Source organism: Odocoileus virginianus, chromosome 20, assembly GCF_023699985.2.
Source record: "Odocoileus virginianus isolate 20LAN1187 ecotype Illinois chromosome 20, Ovbor_1.2, whole genome shotgun sequence".
Lineage (NCBI taxonomy): Eukaryota > Metazoa > Chordata > Mammalia > Artiodactyla > Cervidae > Odocoileus > Odocoileus virginianus.
In genome coordinates this window covers 25,336,716-25,354,897 of record NC_069693.1, presented here as the reverse complement: position 1 = coordinate 25,354,897, position 18,182 = coordinate 25,336,716, and the positions used below count along the sequence as shown (strand labels likewise).

At 44.3% G+C, this 18,182-nt stretch overlaps 1 protein-coding gene across 5 annotated transcripts in view; it reads left to right on the top strand.

The window, feature by feature from the left end:
* Positions 1–801: 801 nt before the first annotated feature.
* The window catches only part of SLC7A6 (solute carrier family 7 member 6), a 30,763-nt gene continuing 13,382 nt past the window's right edge, over positions 802–18,182 (top strand). The window contains exons 1-5 of one of the 5 annotated variants that reach the window (XM_070451109.1): positions 1,515–1,947; positions 2,569–2,693; positions 4,225–4,298; positions 8,992–9,046; positions 9,827–10,385. In XM_070451109.1, the coding sequence (XP_070307210.1) occupies positions 9,863–10,385 (523 nt within the window). In that variant the 5' untranslated portion in view covers positions 1,515–1,947; positions 2,569–2,693; positions 4,225–4,298; positions 8,992–9,046; positions 9,827–9,862. Of the gene's footprint in view, positions 889–992; positions 1,491–1,514; positions 1,948–2,568; positions 2,694–4,224; positions 4,299–8,991; positions 9,047–9,826; positions 10,386–18,182 lie in introns of those variants that run through there. The other 4 variants (XM_070451107.1, XM_070451108.1, XM_020885085.2 and 1 more) reach the window with 4 other exon arrangements.

Sequence of the window (18,182 nt, the reverse complement as noted above, 5' to 3'; positions counted from 1 at the left end):
GTGTAGTCAATCTGAAAGGAGAGGATGTGCAGTTGTGAACACGTGCCTGGGGGAAATGCCTCCATGGCCTAGAAGAGAATCATGGCTTGAGGTGTGGAAGCTAGGGGTTAACCTCAGCTTTCCATGAGAACAGGAGGCCCTAAACACAGCCCCGGAGCTACTAGAGAAAAAGGATCCCTAGAAGAAGACAGAGGAGGAGGAACCAGAGAGAGGAAGAAGAAAGGAGGATGCAGTTCCAAGAGGAATCAAGCAGGATGAAGACTGAAAACAATCCTCACACCTGGGCCCCAGGGAGGCCTGGGCTTTACTTTGGAAGCCCGGGATATCCATGTGTCTGTGGGGACTATAAAAGATGCTCAGTAGTCGGAGGTCGCGTCCTGGGTCTGTCTCCCCAGGGTCTCTAGTAGCAGTGTTGGCAGCGAACAAAGTATGGAGGTTCTTCAGAGTTCCTCGTGTGAGCTGTATGGGGTCCCGCCCCCCACCCCCACCCCAGGGAGTGTGGCCCGGGCCAAGAACCACAGAGGAAACGCGTGTGGGGTCACTTAGAGTTCCCCCGCGGAACAGTCCTCTCAGAGGCCCAGGGAGTCTCCAGAGTCGACGAGCGGCCATCCAGTCGGCGAGCGTGGCTGGGCCCGGGTCAAGGGAGCCGGGACCGCACGGACGAGCGCCCGAGCGCGGCCCGCTGAATCCCTGAAGCAGCCGCGGCCTCCTGCTGGCCGGAAGCGCCACCGCCCGTGAGCCCCGCGCGGAGCCGGGAGCTCTGTCCCGACGCGGCGCGCGCTGTCGCGATCCGGCTGCGGGTGACGTGGCGGGGGCGGGGCCTGAGCGGTCGCGGTGGGGGCGGCGGCAGCACGACCGAGCATCCTGTAGGCGCCGGGCCACCGCGAGGTAACGGGCCGCGGGCAGGCGCGCAGGGGGAGCGGGCCTGGAAGAGCGCGGCCGGGGGGTGGGGGGGCCGGGCCAGGGGAGCGGGGCCCGGAGAGCCGGGCCCCGGCCGCGCCGGCGCCGCGTGCCGGATGCAGTCCCGGGAACCCCGCGTGGGCCAGGCAGGCCGCGGGCACGTGAGAGACGGTGCGCGTGAGCGCGCTCCCTTCTGAGGGGAAAGCCGTGCGTGAGCGTGAGGGGAATTGCAGAAGTGTAAGACTGAGCGTGTGAGGAAGACGCCGCGCGCGCGCGCGTGTGTGTGTGTGTAGAGAGAGAGAGAAAAAGAGAGTTGGTCTGAGGGTGACCCTGCGTGTGCGAGACGCAGAGTGTGAAGGTGACGCCGTGTGTGAGAGAGACCGTGGGCGTGAGCATGACTCCCATGAGTGTGCGAGAGACTGAGAAAGGAGATGGTGAGGCCGTGAGTGTGAGAGACCGCGGTCAGAGTGGCCCCGAGTGTGGCCCTGGGAACACGAGAGAGAGCGCATGTCAGCCTCATGCTGAGAAAAAACCTGTGCTGCGTGGGAGAGACTCAAATTGAGCAAGGCTCACGGGGCAAGACTGAGCTTGTGAGCGCCTGAGCCGAGCTCTTTGGGGCCGCGGGGGTCGGGTCGTGGGGGGGGGGGGGGGGCGCGGATAGGCGCCTGTTGGAGGGAGGACTGAGTCTTAAGTGTCTTCACATCCCGTCATCTTGTTCGATCATCTCATGTTAAATGGAAGGCGATATTTGTGAAGCATTCAGAGATTCTTCACTGAGCAAACTATCTGGGCACCACTTGTGTTATAGGCAGTGATAAGCAGGAATCAATATTTAATTTAACATTTGTTTTTGAATACCTCTTTGTGCACTGGACTGTGCTTGGTAAAAAGAATTCAATTTCTACCCTTGATGGGGGCAAAAAAAAAAAAAAAGTACTGCCAACAAATCTAGCGCCCAGTGGCAGAAAGTTCAGCCAACTGGTGCTTATCACCCAGGGCTGATGGCCTGATTTTGAAGATCTGGGAGGAACAGACTTTTGAAAGCCTGTGAGTACTTCCTGAAATCATTTTCAACTGTCTTTTCTTTTCTTGCTGGGAGGCCCATGAGTAAACGACCCAGGCTGCTTGCATTGCTGAGGTCCTGCTGTGTGCTGGTGGCTTTTGCTTGCCAACTTTGGTCTCAGATTATCATTTAAAGTTCTTTATATTTGATTTTTATTTCGTGACAAATATGTGGGAAACCACAAGCCTGATGTTCTGCTATCCCTGTCTGTGAAGGTATTTTTATTACCGCCTAAAAGTAAATACCAGTTATATGGCTGATCTCCCTGGCATTTCTTGGTACAGGAAATTTCCTGACCTGTGTCCTCTGCTTCCTGTTGTAGTCTCCAGGATGTGTGGATACTTTTCTATAAAAGTGACTGAAGTGGTGCTCATGGGACCTGGGACAGAGGGAGCATGCATGTCTAGACATGCATGATTTGAAGTGACCAGGCTAGTTCTCAAAACAGTTGTTCAGTTACACCCCACTGTGGGTGTAATGGGACTTCTCAGTAATTGAGAGCTACCCCTGCTGGGCATGTCAAAATTAGATTTTACAAAAGGAAATAGCGTCTTGCTGCTTACTAGGTTCATTTTTGATAAGTTGCCTCTCACTTTTTGTTGCAGAGATTAATTCAACAAGACAGACACTTGGAATAGGTCTGACTGGGGAGACTTCATTTTCTTCTTTGTACCTGACCATTTATGATGAAGTGGCTTGTGAAAGTGTGAGGTTGCTTATTTCCTCACAGGTGAATAAAATTGCTCTGCTCTTCATTAACTTTCTTGGATCTTTGTGAGTTGTAAAGAGTTTTAGTTACTTGAGTACAATTTGGGTACAATAGTAATGAAGAGAATGGCTCACATGTAATTAACAATTATGTAACACTGAAATTTATTAGATAAATTATATATTTATTATATCTCTTTCTAAAGAGTAATTGTAGTGGTTTATAATTAATGATGCTGGCAATGAGCAAGTAAAAATAGGAAACCAAAGCCATGGAAAAGACTAGACATCAAGTATTGTTGAAAAGTGAAGATATCTGTTCATTGTGATTGGGAACTGAGTTTGATCTTGAGTTTCCTGGTATCATAGATGAGAACGCAAATGTAAACAGTCACATAATTTTCATTATTTGGTAGAAGTACAATAAGTAAATATACATAAATAATAAATATATACACATATAATTTAAGTATTAAAAAAAGTGCATTTTCATCGTGAAGTTTTATAAAACTCGAATTAAAAAAAGGTCCTCTGTGTTGTCACCGCATTTAAGATTTTATCTTTTTCGACAGCATATTTTTTGGCATAGTTATCAGTTATAAAAGTTTTCAAATCTAGCTTATAAAATATTCTTCATAATTGAACTGTGAAAGAGCCACTTTTTTTCCCCCAGAAAATTGCATATGTTATTTTCATGGTTAAATTTTCATGATATTTTAGTGGTCTGGTGAATTCCTTTATTATTTGCCTTGGAAATTTGAACTCATTATTTGAACTTGGAAAATAGGATAAAAGCTATCAGAAAACTGTGTCTGTGTTCTTACAAGTGGGGTTTAACACTAGTTTCTCAAGACAAGAACGGGTACGTGGAATTGTTTAATGGAGTTTGTCTTTAACAATGATTTTAGAGACTTTTAGAGAAAGGGAGACTGAGACATACACACTCAGGGACACAAGGAAATGTGTGGAGAAAGATGTCAGCCAGAATGCTGAGGAAGAATGTGGGAGAACGGTGTCAGAGACAGAGGTGTATGGTAGAGACAAAAGGTACATGAGCCAAGGCGTTTGTCTGATGAGCTCCTTTGGTTTCTGGAAACTGCAGTTGATTCAGTGTGACTGGACAATGGGAGGGACTGTCTGCAGCAGCGGGTCTAGTGATAAGCCCCTGCTAAGAAGGTTGGAATTGATCCTAAACCTCTCAGGCAGCAACTGAGGAAGGGTTTCTAACCATACTCTGTACCAACACTCAGTAGATAATAAGGTTATTCTGTAGTGAAACAAAGAGGAGCCAAAGCAGTTTTTTCCTGTTGTAAGTGTCTCCTACTCCTGAGCTACATCCGTGTCCTTTATGGAGGTAAGACCTATTGTTGGTGGCCTTTTTTTTTTTTCCCCCCTCAGAATTCACATAATTTTAGTCAAGAACTATGTTGGGGCCTTCCATTTTCAGGTGTTCTAGATCCTGGCTGATTTTATGTTAATGTGTTCTATTGACGACAGAGAAGTGTCTTGACATTTCCAACTATAATTATGGATTTATCTGTTTTTCCTTTCAGATCTATCAGTTTTTGCTTCATGTATTTTGAAGCTGTCCTGTTGGAGGAGATACACTTTTAGAATTTTCTTCTTGGTGAATTGACCTCTTTATCGTTATAAATGTCCCTTTTTATATTCTTACTCTGAAGTCTTTTGTCTGATGTTACAATAGTTAACTCCCCGTTTGATTACTGTTTATATGTTTTTTCACCATCTTTTTATCTGTAATTTATTTATGTCTTTATATTTCTAGTGGGCTTCCTATAAATTGCATATTGGATTTTGCATTTTTATCTAATCCAGCAATGTCTGTCTTACAATTGGTGTGTTTAGATCATTTACATTTTGTGTTGTTATTGATGTGGTTGGATTAAAATGTGCCACTTTGCTAGTTGTTTTCTGTTTTCTATTTGTTTAATATGTTCTTTGCTTCTGTTTTCTACCTACTTTTGGACTATTTGATCTGTTTTAGCTGTACTGTTGGCTTACTATTTACACTTAATTTTTTAGTGGATTCCCTAGTTTCTCAATGTACATCTTTAATTAATTACAGTCTATCTTAAATAATATTTTTCTATACTACATATGTATAAACATTAAGTTGTGCAGTTAGAATTTGTACACTTTGTAGTTTATATGCAATATCTCAACATATATCTTATATAATACTACATCATTTTCACATATAAGAACCTTACAATAGTTTAACGCCCAGTTCTTTTTTTCTATCTTTGTGCTGTTGTCATACATTTTACTTTTATATATGCATTAACACTGTATTGGTACTGTTTTTGCCTTAGGTAGTTAGATATATTGTAATGCAATTAAAATAAGCAAAAATTATATTTTTAATATTTATTTCAGACCATTTGATATTGTAGAATTCTCTCTCTTTCTGGTTTTTTTTTTTGTTTGTTTTTGTTTTTTTTTGGTTGTGCCTGGAGGCATGTGGGATCAAACCTGGGTCCCTTGCAGTGGAAGTGCAGAACCCTAATCGCTGGACTGCCAGGGAATTCCCTGTCCTACAACTCTTAGATGCTCTTCCCTCCACCCCCCCACTTCTGATCCTTAAGGTTTTCATTTCTCTGCTGAAATTCCACCTCTGTTCCTGCATGTTGGCTAACGTTTCCATTAAAGCTTTTCATGTATTAATCATAGTTATTTTCAATTCCCTGTCTCATAGTTCCAGTATCTGGATCATCTCTAAGTCTTGTCCTGTTGATTAATTTGCCTTTTGATAATAGTGGGTTGTTTTTCTTGCTTTTTTTAGGTGGCTTGTGATTTGTTACTGATTGCCAGATAAAATATGTGGGAAAGTAGATACTGAGATATATACTTTATTCTGGACAGAGGATACAGGTCTTCTTTTGCTAGCCTGTTAATGTGGGAGTTTGAGTCAGTAACGAGTTGGGTTTGGGTTTTGTTGTTGCTGTGGTTACCTTAGGTGCACTAGCCCCTTCAGATTCCTCTGCTGTTTCCTTGCCCTGTGTGTGTTTGTGCTTACTCACCTCTGACTCTTTGGGACCCCATGGATTGTAAGCCACTAGGCTCCTCTGTCCATGGAATTTTCCAGGCAAGAATACTGGAGCAGGTTGCCATTTCCTACTCTAGGGGATCTTCCTGACCCAGGGATCAAACCCGTGTCTCTTGTGCTTCCTGCATTAGCAGGTGAATTCTTTACCAGTGAGCCACCTGGGAAGTGCCCCCTGGCCCTGAGGGTGGATTTTTCTGTGTTTATGCTCCACCCTCAGCTTTAGGTCTTCTTTGTGCAGCTGTGCCTCAGTGCAGTCTCCCACAGCCTTGTTGCTGGATGCTTGCTCACCTGGTGGTGGGGAGTAGAGGGGTTCTCTGTTGTCTTGGGTCAGCCTCAGCCTTAGGCAGGCTCTGTTGCCCTGGGTCTGGGGAGTGGATCTTTCTGGGTGAGCCTGCCACCTCCTATGGTCTGAACCAGAATTTCCTGCCTCTCCCCCAGCCAAAGAGGGTAGTTTTATTTTTCTTTCACTCTGTCTCAGCTGCCTTGGGAGTGATAGTTTTGCCCATTTCCCAGGGATTTAAGATTGTATTCTTTAGAGAAGGGAGCAGGTGGACCTTTGTATTTTTCCCAGAGCAGTGACTGCTTTCCTCCTCCAGGTCAGCCCACCTGTATTTCCCATGAGTACCCACTGAGGTCTCACTGGAGAAAACCCTTGGAGTGTCTATGGCTCTTACTTGATTTTTATTAGTAATAAATTACTAAACTTGACCTTTAGCAATTTATTAAAAATTGTACCTGAATTCTTCTTTCTTGCCTGTATGGTGGTTCCATCGTTCTCTTTCTGCTACAGGTAAGACAAAGCTTACATCTCTCTGGGGGTACTCGTTTTTTCTTAAATTTCAGTCTCGTTGGTTGGCCTGTGACCTCATCTCGCTAATAACTTCAAGAAAAGTTATAGTTCTGTAGATTATCTGGTTTTTCTTTTTTTTTTTTAATCTGGTTTTTCTTGACAATGGAGTGGAAGTGATGCTTTTCTCAGCTTGCTATATCTTAAGTGAAAGTTAAAAGTCAAGGCAATTACATTTCATATTGTTTTAAAATTTTCCAGTGAATGAGCTTACCTCTTTCTCCCCCTACCCCGTGATAAAATATTTATTTGGTCTTTGTCCACTGTTCCTGTCACACAGCTCCTGAAATTTCCTTACAAGAGCCATAGAGGCATCTTTTGTTAAAATATTAGTTTTTTCCCAGTTCCTCAAATAGCTCCAGATCAATAAAGGTTAAGTGGATGTCTTTTGTTATTTATATAACAAGCCTCTTCCAACACTCATGAGTCTATGTCAATGAAGTGATTTTTGGAAGCATCTAGATCCTCTAAGGATGGGGGTTGCTTGCCCCAAGAACCAACCCTGTGATTAGAGGGTTGGAAGTTTTAGTTGAGGTCTGACCTCTTGGGAAGGGAGAGGGTCTGGAGGTTGAATCAATCACTAATGGTCAGTGATTTGATTAGTGTTGCCTTTGTAATGAAGCATCCAAAGGGAAACCAAAAGGGCAAGTTTTGGAGATCTTTCCATGCCTCTTTCTCCATACCTTGCCGTCTGCATCTCTTCCATCTGGCTGTTCTGAGTTACAGCCTTTACAATAAACTGGTAACCTAGTAAGTAAACTGTTTCCCTGGGTTCTGTGGGTTGCTCTAGCAAATTAATTGAACCTGAGGAGGGAGTAGTAAGAACCTCCGATTCATAGCTAATTGGTCAGAAGCAAAAGAACAACCGGACTTGCAATTTGGCCTCTTAAGTTGAGTGGGAAAGGGCTGTTTAGTAGGATTGAGCACTTAAACTGGGGAATCTGTTGCTGCCTCCAGGTAGATGGTGTAAGAGTTGATTAAACTGTAGCAGACACCAGATCTGCTTGGTATTACAGAACTGTTTGGTATAAAACATAGACATCTGGTATCAGAAGTCCAAGTAGAATACCTGGTAGCCCCAGCCCCTCTCCCTGCCAGCTAGGGTGATAAATAGGGGAAGGCCAGGTTTCTCTGCTTGCCTCCATGTTGGGGTTCGTGAAAAAGTGCCACCTAAGTATCTTTACACTTTGTTTTTTTTTAAGGGAATGTAAAGGAGGGGAGAAAAAGACCTTTTCCCTTTCCCCAGTTTAGGTTCCTTGGGTGGGGTGTTGTAAATTAGACTGGCAAAAGACAGACTGACGAGAAAAACAATCAAGTTTATTAATATGCATAGAGCATACACATGGAAGCACTCACTAATGAATGAAGACCCTTCACCTGACTCTCATGTGAGATGGTAGGCTCCTCTGGTGTTTCCTAGTTTTGTTTTCATGCATATCTGGGCTCACCTGACAGATATGTGAAAACAAATATTTTCCCACGTGCCTGCAGAGAGTCACCTTCATGGCTTGGTGCCAGGAATGAAAGGCAAAGTGGTGCTGCCTTAAAGCCAGGCCTCATAAGAAGCAGAAGTAGGCTGGCTCAACTTTTCTGGGAGTGGGGGAAGGGTTATTAATGGCTCCAGAAAAGCTTTTTCACTTGGGCTGAGGTCTAGACTGTGGAGCGGGGCTGGGGCAGGTAAGGCAGGAGTTTTGAGCGGGTCCTGTGGAGATTGGAGTTTTCTACTCACTCTTGAGTGGCTGTGGTTCACTTGCTCTGAGCTCCATGAGGCAGGACTCCAGCATACCCATTTTTGTGACTAGATAAGAAGCTTCTGGGAAGATGATGTACTGTTCCCATTCTTATTCCTGGAAGTTATCTCTGTGACCTTAAAGGACTGACTCCTCCTGGGTGGAATCAAGTGGCTTATCAGATTCTTTCCTCCTGAAGATGAGAAAGATGAACTAGGGGTTGGGATCTGAATTTCCAGTTCCTAGGGCACAGGAATTGAGGGAGAGAGAAGGCCCTGCTGAGTGCAAGGTCAGGAAGGTGCTTGCCTTCCTCTGACAGATTCTGGGTTTTTCATCAGTAGGTTGGTATGGGATCCAATTTCCTTGAGGTTTCTGGACTGGCCCCATTGTTATCTAAGAGTAGCAGTGTATGTGTGTGTGTGTACCCGTGTGCACACCATCTCCCTACAGGTTGCCTTCCAATGCCAGATCTGTGGATAAGAGGAGACTTACGGTGTTTGTTTGGCTGTCAAGGTTCTGGGTCCTGTTATGGGGGAATCTCTTTGCACCCCTAGGTGGTAGTGAGGGGTGTTCTGAGGAGGAAAGCAAATAAGCCAATAGCAGATGAGTCTCATGTTAGGGTGCCCCCTGGATGCTCTTTCTCCATCTGGTCTTATTATGTTATCCCTCTCTTTAGGGCACTTTTGAAAAAGAAAGGTGTTGAACGATCAAGCAGCAGTGTGGAAAGTAAGGTGAGTGTTGTGGACATAGCGACACATGGGTGTATGTTTTCATGGAGTTTCTCTCCTTGGTCCAGTCTCTGCAATAGTGTTATGCCCTTATCTTTAGCATCTTCCTAGCCCTTCCCATCACATATTCATGTTCTTTGCTGGCCTGAGAGTAGCTATAGACCTCTCCACATGTGGCTAGAGACTGCAGAAGTGCCTGTTTATGTTTGGGCAGAGGTAAGACGGCGTGGAAAGTGAGAGGCCTGTCAGGCTAGCTAGTGCTGGGACTTTGGTCTTCTCTGCAGGGCAAGTTTGCAGGTTTTAAGTTGGCAAGAACAGAGCAAAATAGAGAATTGCCTGACAGTCCAGTGGTTTGGACTCCAGGCTCTCAGTGCTGAGGGCCCAGCTTCAATCCCTGGTCGGAGAACCAAGATTCCACAAGCTGGGCAGTACCACCAAAAAAAAAAAAAAAAGCCAAAAAACAGAGCAAAACCTACATCTCAGGGAGAATTTATGCTATGGATAGACCTAATGTTAGCCTACCCTGGGCATCCTTTTGGAAGTCACCATCATATGGCGCCTGAGCCCTTTTGGTGTCTTTCTTGGAGCAGTGGAGGTCAGCCTGCCTCCATTTCTCTGTATCCTGTGGTAGGAACTGAGACAGGCTCATTGTATTTAGGTTTGTATATGAGTCACATGGCCCCTACATAAGAGATAGGAAGGGAAATCTGCCTGCTTTGCAGGTCTAAACTAGAGCATTATCAGCCGTTACCCTCGACTGACAATACTTATATTCTTTTCCAGGCTGCAGTAAACACAGGTGTGAAAGAACCACTTGCCATGGAAGCCAGGGAGCTGGAGAATCCCACACCCACATACCATCTCATTCCTGAGGCCAGCCAGCCCAGGGAGGAAGAAGGTGACTGCATGCTACCTCAGCAGGCCACAGAAACTATGCAGCTGAAGAAGGAGATCTCTCTGCTGAATGGCATCAGCCTGGTAGTGGGCAACATGATCGGCTCAGGAATCTTCGTCTCACCCAAGGGTGTGCTGGTCTACACGGCCTCCTATGGGTTGTCGCTGGTCATCTGGGCTGTTGGTGGGCTTTTCTCCGTTGTGGGTGCCCTTTGCTATGCAGAACTGGGGACCACCATCACCAAATCTGGAGCCAGCTACGCTTATATTCTTGAGGCCTTTGGGGGCTTCATTGCTTTTATTCGCCTCTGGGCCTCACTGCTAATTGTTGAGCCCACCGGTCAGGCCATCATCGCTATCACCTTTGCCAACTACATCATCCAGCCCTCCTTTCCCACCTGTGAGCCCCCGTACCTGGCCTGCCGTCTCCTCGCTGCAGCCTGCATGTGTAAGTCTGAGGGCTTACTGGAGGAGTGTGTATGGGGGGTTATTTTTACAATGCTAATAGTGATTTATATTTGAACAGCCTATTTTGCTTTTTTGTGTATGTATTGGGAAGAGAGGCATCTTAACTTTTTTGAAGAAGCAGTTTCACCGAAGTCATTTGTTCCTGAGATTAGTGAGGGTAAATGATAGGGCTGGGAGAAGTTTGAACCTGTCTGTGGCTTTTGGTGCCTCCCTTTCCTTCCACTTTTGGCTGTCCCTGATTTCTGTTCCTTAGTCTAGTGACAGATTGGTGATTGCCTTATATTTATCTTGTCAGATCTTTAGATTGGTGTCAAGATGGCTAGTTGTAACTTAACCCAGGAAAAATCCGTCAGTGCTGAGGCCTTTATTCTGCTACTCCAAAAAAAAAAGTTACTTTGCTTCCCCCCTTTTAATCTTAAGCCAGTTTAAAGCCATCAGTGAGGAAATGGTCGTCTTTAGCCTATGGGGTCCCAAGACTTTCTATCCTGTCGGCTCACGGTGAAACCACTCCTTCCTGTAACTTGTACTCTCTGCAGGCCGCTCTAAGCAGCAGGCACCACACCAAAATGGCTTTTTCCCATTGGTGTTTCAGATTTCTTTATGCAGACTGTGTAAACAAGCTCCTTCTGCAGCTAGTAAGGAAAGTGGCTTCTTCCCTGTATTTGGATTTCTGAGGACAGAACCTGAGAGATCCCAGTGGATCGCTCTTTATCTTCCTTTTTCTTATGAGGTAGTAAGGAGGGATTTTATGTGAAATCATTGGACGGGAGAGAAGATTATTGTGAACTTAGTCCTGTAAAGCTAGTGTTTTAGCTGAGAAGTGACCCAGAATTCCCTGTGTCCCTTAGCATGGTGCTGCCAGAGGCACTTAATTATACTGTTTTTTTCCATATCTTTGCTTGCAGAACTTTGGCAGTATGTGCGGTTTATCCAGTTTTAAAGACTGACAGTACCTTGGAGTTAGCAGTAAAGAATTGTACAATATGCTGTGCTTCCTGACTTTAAGGAATTTATTAAAGGCAGATATTAAAGGAAAGTCTTCTACAGATATCCCTGGGAGGAGAGAAGGTGGTTACTCAGCTGTGTATCTGATAGAGTTTCACCAGGGGTCTCTAGCCTGACTGAGGTCTCTAAAAAAGGCAGTAATTTTCTGATTGTAAAACATGTTTGTTCGCAAGGATGATACGCAAATTCGTGAAGTGTTCCATATTTTTCAATAATCATTTGTTAAAAAAATAAATAAATAAAACATGTTTGTTAAGGAGAAAATTAAAGTAGCCTCAAATCACCTGTAATCTACCCCAAGACGGGAGTACTTTTAATAGTTCAGTCACATTTCTTTCTGTTATAGAATTGGAATCATATTTTGTATATAACTTTATATTATACTTTTTAAACTTAGTATATCATGAATTCCCCTCCCTTTTGTGAAATGTTAAAAGAAACATTTTTAAAGTAATATATATATATCTTGTTTTATGTATATATCTTCTTTTTATTAAAAGATAATGCATAGACCATACAGACAATTAGAAAAATGCAAAAAGAAAATTAAAATCACCCATGATTTTACCTCTGAGAGAACTATTGTTACTATAAATATTGTGTGAAATATCTCCCAGTATTTTTTTTTTTTCCTGTTTACTCATCATTTTTAAAAAGTACCCTTGAGATCAGAGCTTCCCTGGTGGCTGCAATGCAGCCTGCAATGCAACAGACATAGATTCAGTCCCTGGGTCAGAAAGGAAATGGCAACCTACTTCAGTATTCTTGCCTGGAGAATCCCATGGACAGAGGAACCTGGCAGGCTATAGTCCATGGGGTGGCAAAGAGTTGGACACAGCAATCCTTATGATCACACTCTTTGTGATTTGTATATTGCATTTTAAAATTTTTAATATTAAATCCCTTTCATCAGTTGTTGCTAGAAAATGTGGTTTGGGACACAGAAGTAGTTTCCAGGCAGTGTAATGGTTAAAATAATAGACTCCCTAGGAGTTCCCTGGTGGTGGCCTAGTGGTTATGATTCTAGGCTTTTGCTGCTGTGGTCTGGGTTCAGTCCCTGGTTGGGGAGCTGAGATCCTTCCTGCAAGCTGCTCTGCCTGGCAAAGAAAAGGTGGCAGTGCTGGTGGTGGGGGGCTTCCCCGGTAGTCCAGTGAGACGCCTCACTTCCACTGCAGTGGGCATGGTTTGCTCCCTGATCAGGAAACTAGGGTCTAAGATCCTGCATGCCATGGGGAGGGGAGTGGGTTGGGAGAATTATGGGTTGGGGGACTGGGGAATCATGGGCTCCCATGCTATACTGGGTTTGATTCCAGCTTTACCATTGAGTAGCTATTGACCTTGGAGGAGATAGTTAACTATTGCCTTAGTTTTCTCGTTTGTAAAATGGGAATATTGATTGTACTGTTGACTGAAAAAAAATATGCAACCTAAATGTTGAGAGTTAGGTTTTATTTGGCAGACAAAACTGAGGACTTAAGCCTGGGGCACAGCATCTCAAGATAGCTTCTGAAGAGGTAAGGGAGGAGCCAGGATATATAGGAATTTTTGCAGCAAAGACCAGTAGTTGGAACATCAAAAGATTACTGTTTGTTTTTTTTTTTTTTTGCCTCGAGGCATGTCAGATCTTAGTTCTCTGACCAGGGATTGAACCCATGCCCACTGCAGTGGAAGCTCAGAATTTTATCCACTCGATCACCAGAGAAGTCCCAAAAGATTGCTGTTGATTAAAGAAAACCAGATATCCCAGGTTAAAGAATTTAGTGCTTTAACATTTATGAGAAAAGTCAGGGGTCGTGAACATCCTTCCTTTGACATATGCCTCTGCTTTCTCATCCTGAGTCTCCTCAGGGTACTCTGTCAGGGAGTGGCTGCCTGCTGGTTGGTGGGCATCCTGTTTCATCCTGAGTCCCCTCAGGGCTCCCTGAGGGGCAGCTGTAATGGCTTGATGGCCACAGCATCCAGTTGTTTGGCTGATAGGGCAGGCGATTTTTGTGGGTTTTTTTTTTTTTTTTTTCAGTTTGTTGATAGTATCTATCTGAAAAGATTGTTGTGAGGAATAAATGAATCAGTACACATATTGTACTTCTCCCTGCCTGGCATGTAGTGAGTGCCTTATAATATTATTATTAAAAATAATGCTGCTATGGGAAATCTTTATGTAGAGTTTTTTCATATTCTAATAGGGTAGAATTATGTAAGAGAAAACCCTGTATCTAAAGAATTAAACTGTTTTAAGTTTCTTTGTGTCTTACCCAGTTACTTTTTAGAAGGTTTTATGAATCCTTACTCTTTCTGAGCACCTGTGTCTGTGCATTGGTCTGGTGATGGCTTCAGGATCAATTCCAAGAATAACTAAGTCAGAGAGCTCAGTTGTGTCCGACTCTTTGCAGCCCCATGGACTGTAGACTGCCAGGTTTTTCTGTCCATGGGATTCTTCAGGCAAGAATACTGGAGTGGGTTGCCATTTCCTTCTCCAGGGGATCTTCCCAACCCAGGGGTCGAACCCACATCTCCTGCATTGGCAAGCAGATTCTTTACACAGTGCCACCTGGGAAGCCCTAAGTCAAAGGGCACTTCTGTACATCATTTTTCATATAAAGAAGATTTTTATTTGTTAAATCTTGTTTTCTTTATTATTTTTCCCATTGTTTTTTGTGCTTAGGAAGCCTGTCTCCACACTAGGAGCTAATTTTTTGATTGGAGGAAAGTCTTCATCTGTTAGAAAATGTGGTTATATCATGTAACTTCTTTCATTCAAATGTACCTTTACTCAGATTACTCAGTATTTGAATTCCTGAAAACCTGCTTTCTAGAAACTAAGGCTTTTCCATAAAGCAGGCCTGAGAGCAGGAACTTGTCAAAGCTGCAGCCAAGTTGTTAAAACCTTGACCCATCCTAACAGACTAGATTTTAGGGCTCAGTTTACTTTTCTTCTTGGAAATTAGGGTATAGAATCAGGCTAAGGTATCATCCAGCTAAGCTGGAGTGTGCTGGAGGGAGCCTCCTTGGGCAGGGGTGGCACTGAGAGCAGCCTTGTCTCAAGAGATATACATGGGAAGAAACCGATTATGTCATAATTAGGGCAAAAAACAAAGATCTTCACTAAGTCCATTGTGAGGCTTGGGTAGGAGAATTAAGTTAGTCTTGAAACTGAGATATGACAGGGATTCAGGTTGTTTATTGAAGACTGCCTAAAGAAGTTATATCCATGCCAGGGTGGACAGTTAAGGTTCCATCCTAGAAGAAGGGGTCCAGGCAGTCTCCATGTAGCTAACTCTAGGTTAAAGCTGCAAGCCTATGACTCACAGACCAGACTTGGTTCACACATGTATTGGGCCTATACAGTGTTCTAAACAATTTTGAATTACTTGCCAACATTTAAAAATCAGGACTTGCCCTTTTTCTTGAAACATCAAGAGTTCTGGCAAACTTGGACCTATATTCCATCCTGACACGATCAGTTGCATTTGAATAGTGGTTACTTTTACTCCTCTAAATGAACCATATAGTCTCTTGTTCACCCTAGTCCTCCACTCCCTCTTATTTTATATCCAGACATACTTGTCTTTGCTCATTTATATTACCTTCTTGGGTCCTGAAGGCACTGCTGTTTTAGATCGTGTCTTCTGACAACCCCCCACCCCAGTCCCAGGTTACACTGGTAGGGGGATAGATCCAAGCAGGTTTTGTTTTTTTTTTAAATTGCAGATTGTCTTAACTACTCATTATATCAGAACTGTGGTTCTCAATTGGAGGTGAGTTCGCTCCCCAGGAGACATTTGGTCTGGAGACAGTTTTCGTTGTCACAACTGCTGGGAAGGGATGCTGCTGGCATCTAATGGGTAGAGGTCAAAGATGCTGCTACTGACCATCCTATAATGCACAGGACAGCCCTGCATGACAGACTTCTGTGGCCCAAAATGTCAATTGTGCTGAAATTTAGAAACTGTCATTCTCCTCATATATTCTGGGATCTTGGGCTCTTCTGTGGTTAGTGGGACCTCAGGCTGTCCACTGAACTCAATATGCTTGGGGCTCTAATTCACTTATGGGACTGTGGGGGCAAATGGCACTTCTTGAGGTTCATAGTTCCTTTCTCTGGCCAGGTGACCAGCAGTATTCTTGGAAACCTAGCTGCTCAGCATTGTAGGAGTACTTGATTTGCCTACGAAGTGTGTGTTTCTGGCTTAGGTCTTGGTGCATTTATCTTTGTGGAATCCTGTTATATAAACTCAAATACATCATTGAAGAGTATTTGCCATGAACTGACATGAAAGTCAGTTCAGTACTGACACTGTGGCATCAGCAGAGGTCTGCTCACAGCTGAGACTCCATTGTCCCCAAGGGTTTATTTGGTAAGGCTGACAAGGAAGGAGGAGAGGAGGGGAAAGAAGAAGGAAAGGGAGATAGTCAAGGGTGAGACTGCGGTGAGGAAACACTGTGTGATGTCTGAATGGCTTCCTATTGCCTTTTGTTGTCTTGGACTCATGCCTGGGTAGGGTTCTTTTTTTTTTTCCTTCTGGGCAAGGTTCTACTCTGAGCAGGAAGGCTGCTGTCTCCTATTTTGGTCAGTTGTTGTTACGGATAGACAGCTTTCATATTCTGACAGTAACAGGCCTGAGGAGGACTGGTCTTGACAACAGTTGCTCAAAGGTCCTGGACTCTAACTCTATATATAGTTTGAATGTTTTGATAATAAGACTCAATGTGTATACTTGTGTAATTAAAAAAATTTTTAGAAGGCAGGTACAGATCCATACACATATCCATACACATGCCCAGAGGCAGCTTCTGATTCTGGGAGCTCCATTTGGAAGGGTTTACTTCTGGACTCTTGTAGAACATTTCTCTCCTAAGAAACTCGTAGATGTTTGTTTCTGCTTCGTTTTCTTTTCCCACTTTTTCATTGTTGTTCAGGACTGTACTCCTCTATCCTTGAACGCCCCTTCGTCATACCCAGCTTGTTTGTGGGAGGAATTGGGAGGTTCCCTCTCCTTCCAGTGCTTATAGGAGAAGGAAGCTGTGATAATCAGCATAACTAGAACTACAGCTTCAGATGCTAGGCCATCTCCTTATCAGCAAGAGGTGCAGTTTTGTCTGAGGGCACATGAATTAATCAGGATTAGTTTGGGTTTCAAACAACTGAAAACCAAAAGGAGCATGGCTCAAGCATATTGAAATTTATTTCTCTCACATGTTAAAAGTAGGCAGTGTGGGGCTGGTAGAATGACTTCATAATTCTTCAGGGAATCGGGTTCCTTCTTTCTGTTTTATGGCTCTGCCATTCTCAACATGTGACTTTTGGCTGATGGTCAGGGATGGACACTCAAGTTCTAGTCATGTCTGCATGTGGCCAATGGGAAACACAAAAAAAGGAACCTCTCTTCAACTAATAAAAATAAATGAAAAAGAGGAACCTCTCACCCATCAAAGATACTCCTGTAAGGTCTTATTTATGTGAAACTTTGCTTATATCCCTGGGTTAAGCACTTAGTTACTTGGCCATACCTGCCTGCAAAAGGGGCCGGGAAATGTCATCTTTATTTTGGGCAACTGGACTCCAGTTTTAATTTCTATTACTCAGGGAAGATGGAAGGACAGATATTAGAAGATACATAGCCATCTTTGCCACAAAGACTTTGGGGATTGTTTCTGCTTAGGGATTGGGTCTGGGGCTTCCCTGGTGGCTCAGATGGTAAAGAATCCGCCTGCAATGCAGGAGACCTGGATTAGATCCCTTGGTTGGGAAGGTCCCCTGGAAAAGGGAATGTCAACCCACTCCAGTATTTTTGCCTGGAGAATTCCATGGACAGAGAAGCCTGGTGAGCTATAGTCCATGGGGTCACAAAGAATCGGACGATTGAGTGACAAACACACACACACAGGGGCTGGGTCTGGATCTGCTCTTTGAGTATTTCCCAGCAACAAGCACCTAGAGAGCCTGAAAAGACCCTCATATGGGTCCCACAGTCATTGGTGCAGGTTTTCAGCAAAAAAATGAGATCAGGGAAAAGCGAGGACTTGGGTGTTTTCATTGTGGTTGTTGAATTGTGGCCTCCAGGCTCAGCCTGGTTGTCTGGTGCTTGAGCTCTGATAGGATCCTTGGTGCTGGATGGGAATGGGAGTTCTGGGAGGCAGGAGGGATGGGGGTCAGATGGTGAAATTTTGTTTCTTAATTAGAATCAGGAAAACATTTGAGGTAGTTGGCTTTTGCTTGGTATGCTATTCTTGGAGCTTTGTGTTCTCTGGCATGGCTGAGAGTCCGGTGAAGCAAGCAAGGCTCCTGGGGCCAGTACTCGCAGGTTTGCCAAGCTATCCCGTGACAGTGAGTGCCTCCTTCACTTTTGTGTCATAGGCTCCTTACTCACCTTACTCTATTCGTGGCCCTGCTCCCTGGCTACAGGTTGTTTTAAATGAAGTACTTTTATTGAGAAGTGTATGTGCATGGTAAATAGGTCAAAGTACAAAAGGGTGTACGGTGAAAAAAAAATCTGCCTCTCAGCTTTAGTCTTCCTCCCTGAGGCAACTGCTGTGGCCAGGCTCTTCTGTATCCTTCTGGCTCGCCTTTGAGTGGGGGCTCTGCAGGAGCTGCCATGAGATGATGCTTTTACTTGTTGAATTCCCCCTGTGTGCACAGAGGACCAAGCCATGGGGGCAGTTTGTAGCAGGATGGAGGGAAGGAGGAGGAGCAGAAGCCGGAGGAGAGAGTGCCTGGCTAAGGAATCTGTGAGCTTCTCTCCCCGTCCTGCAGGCACATCTTGGTGGCGGAAGC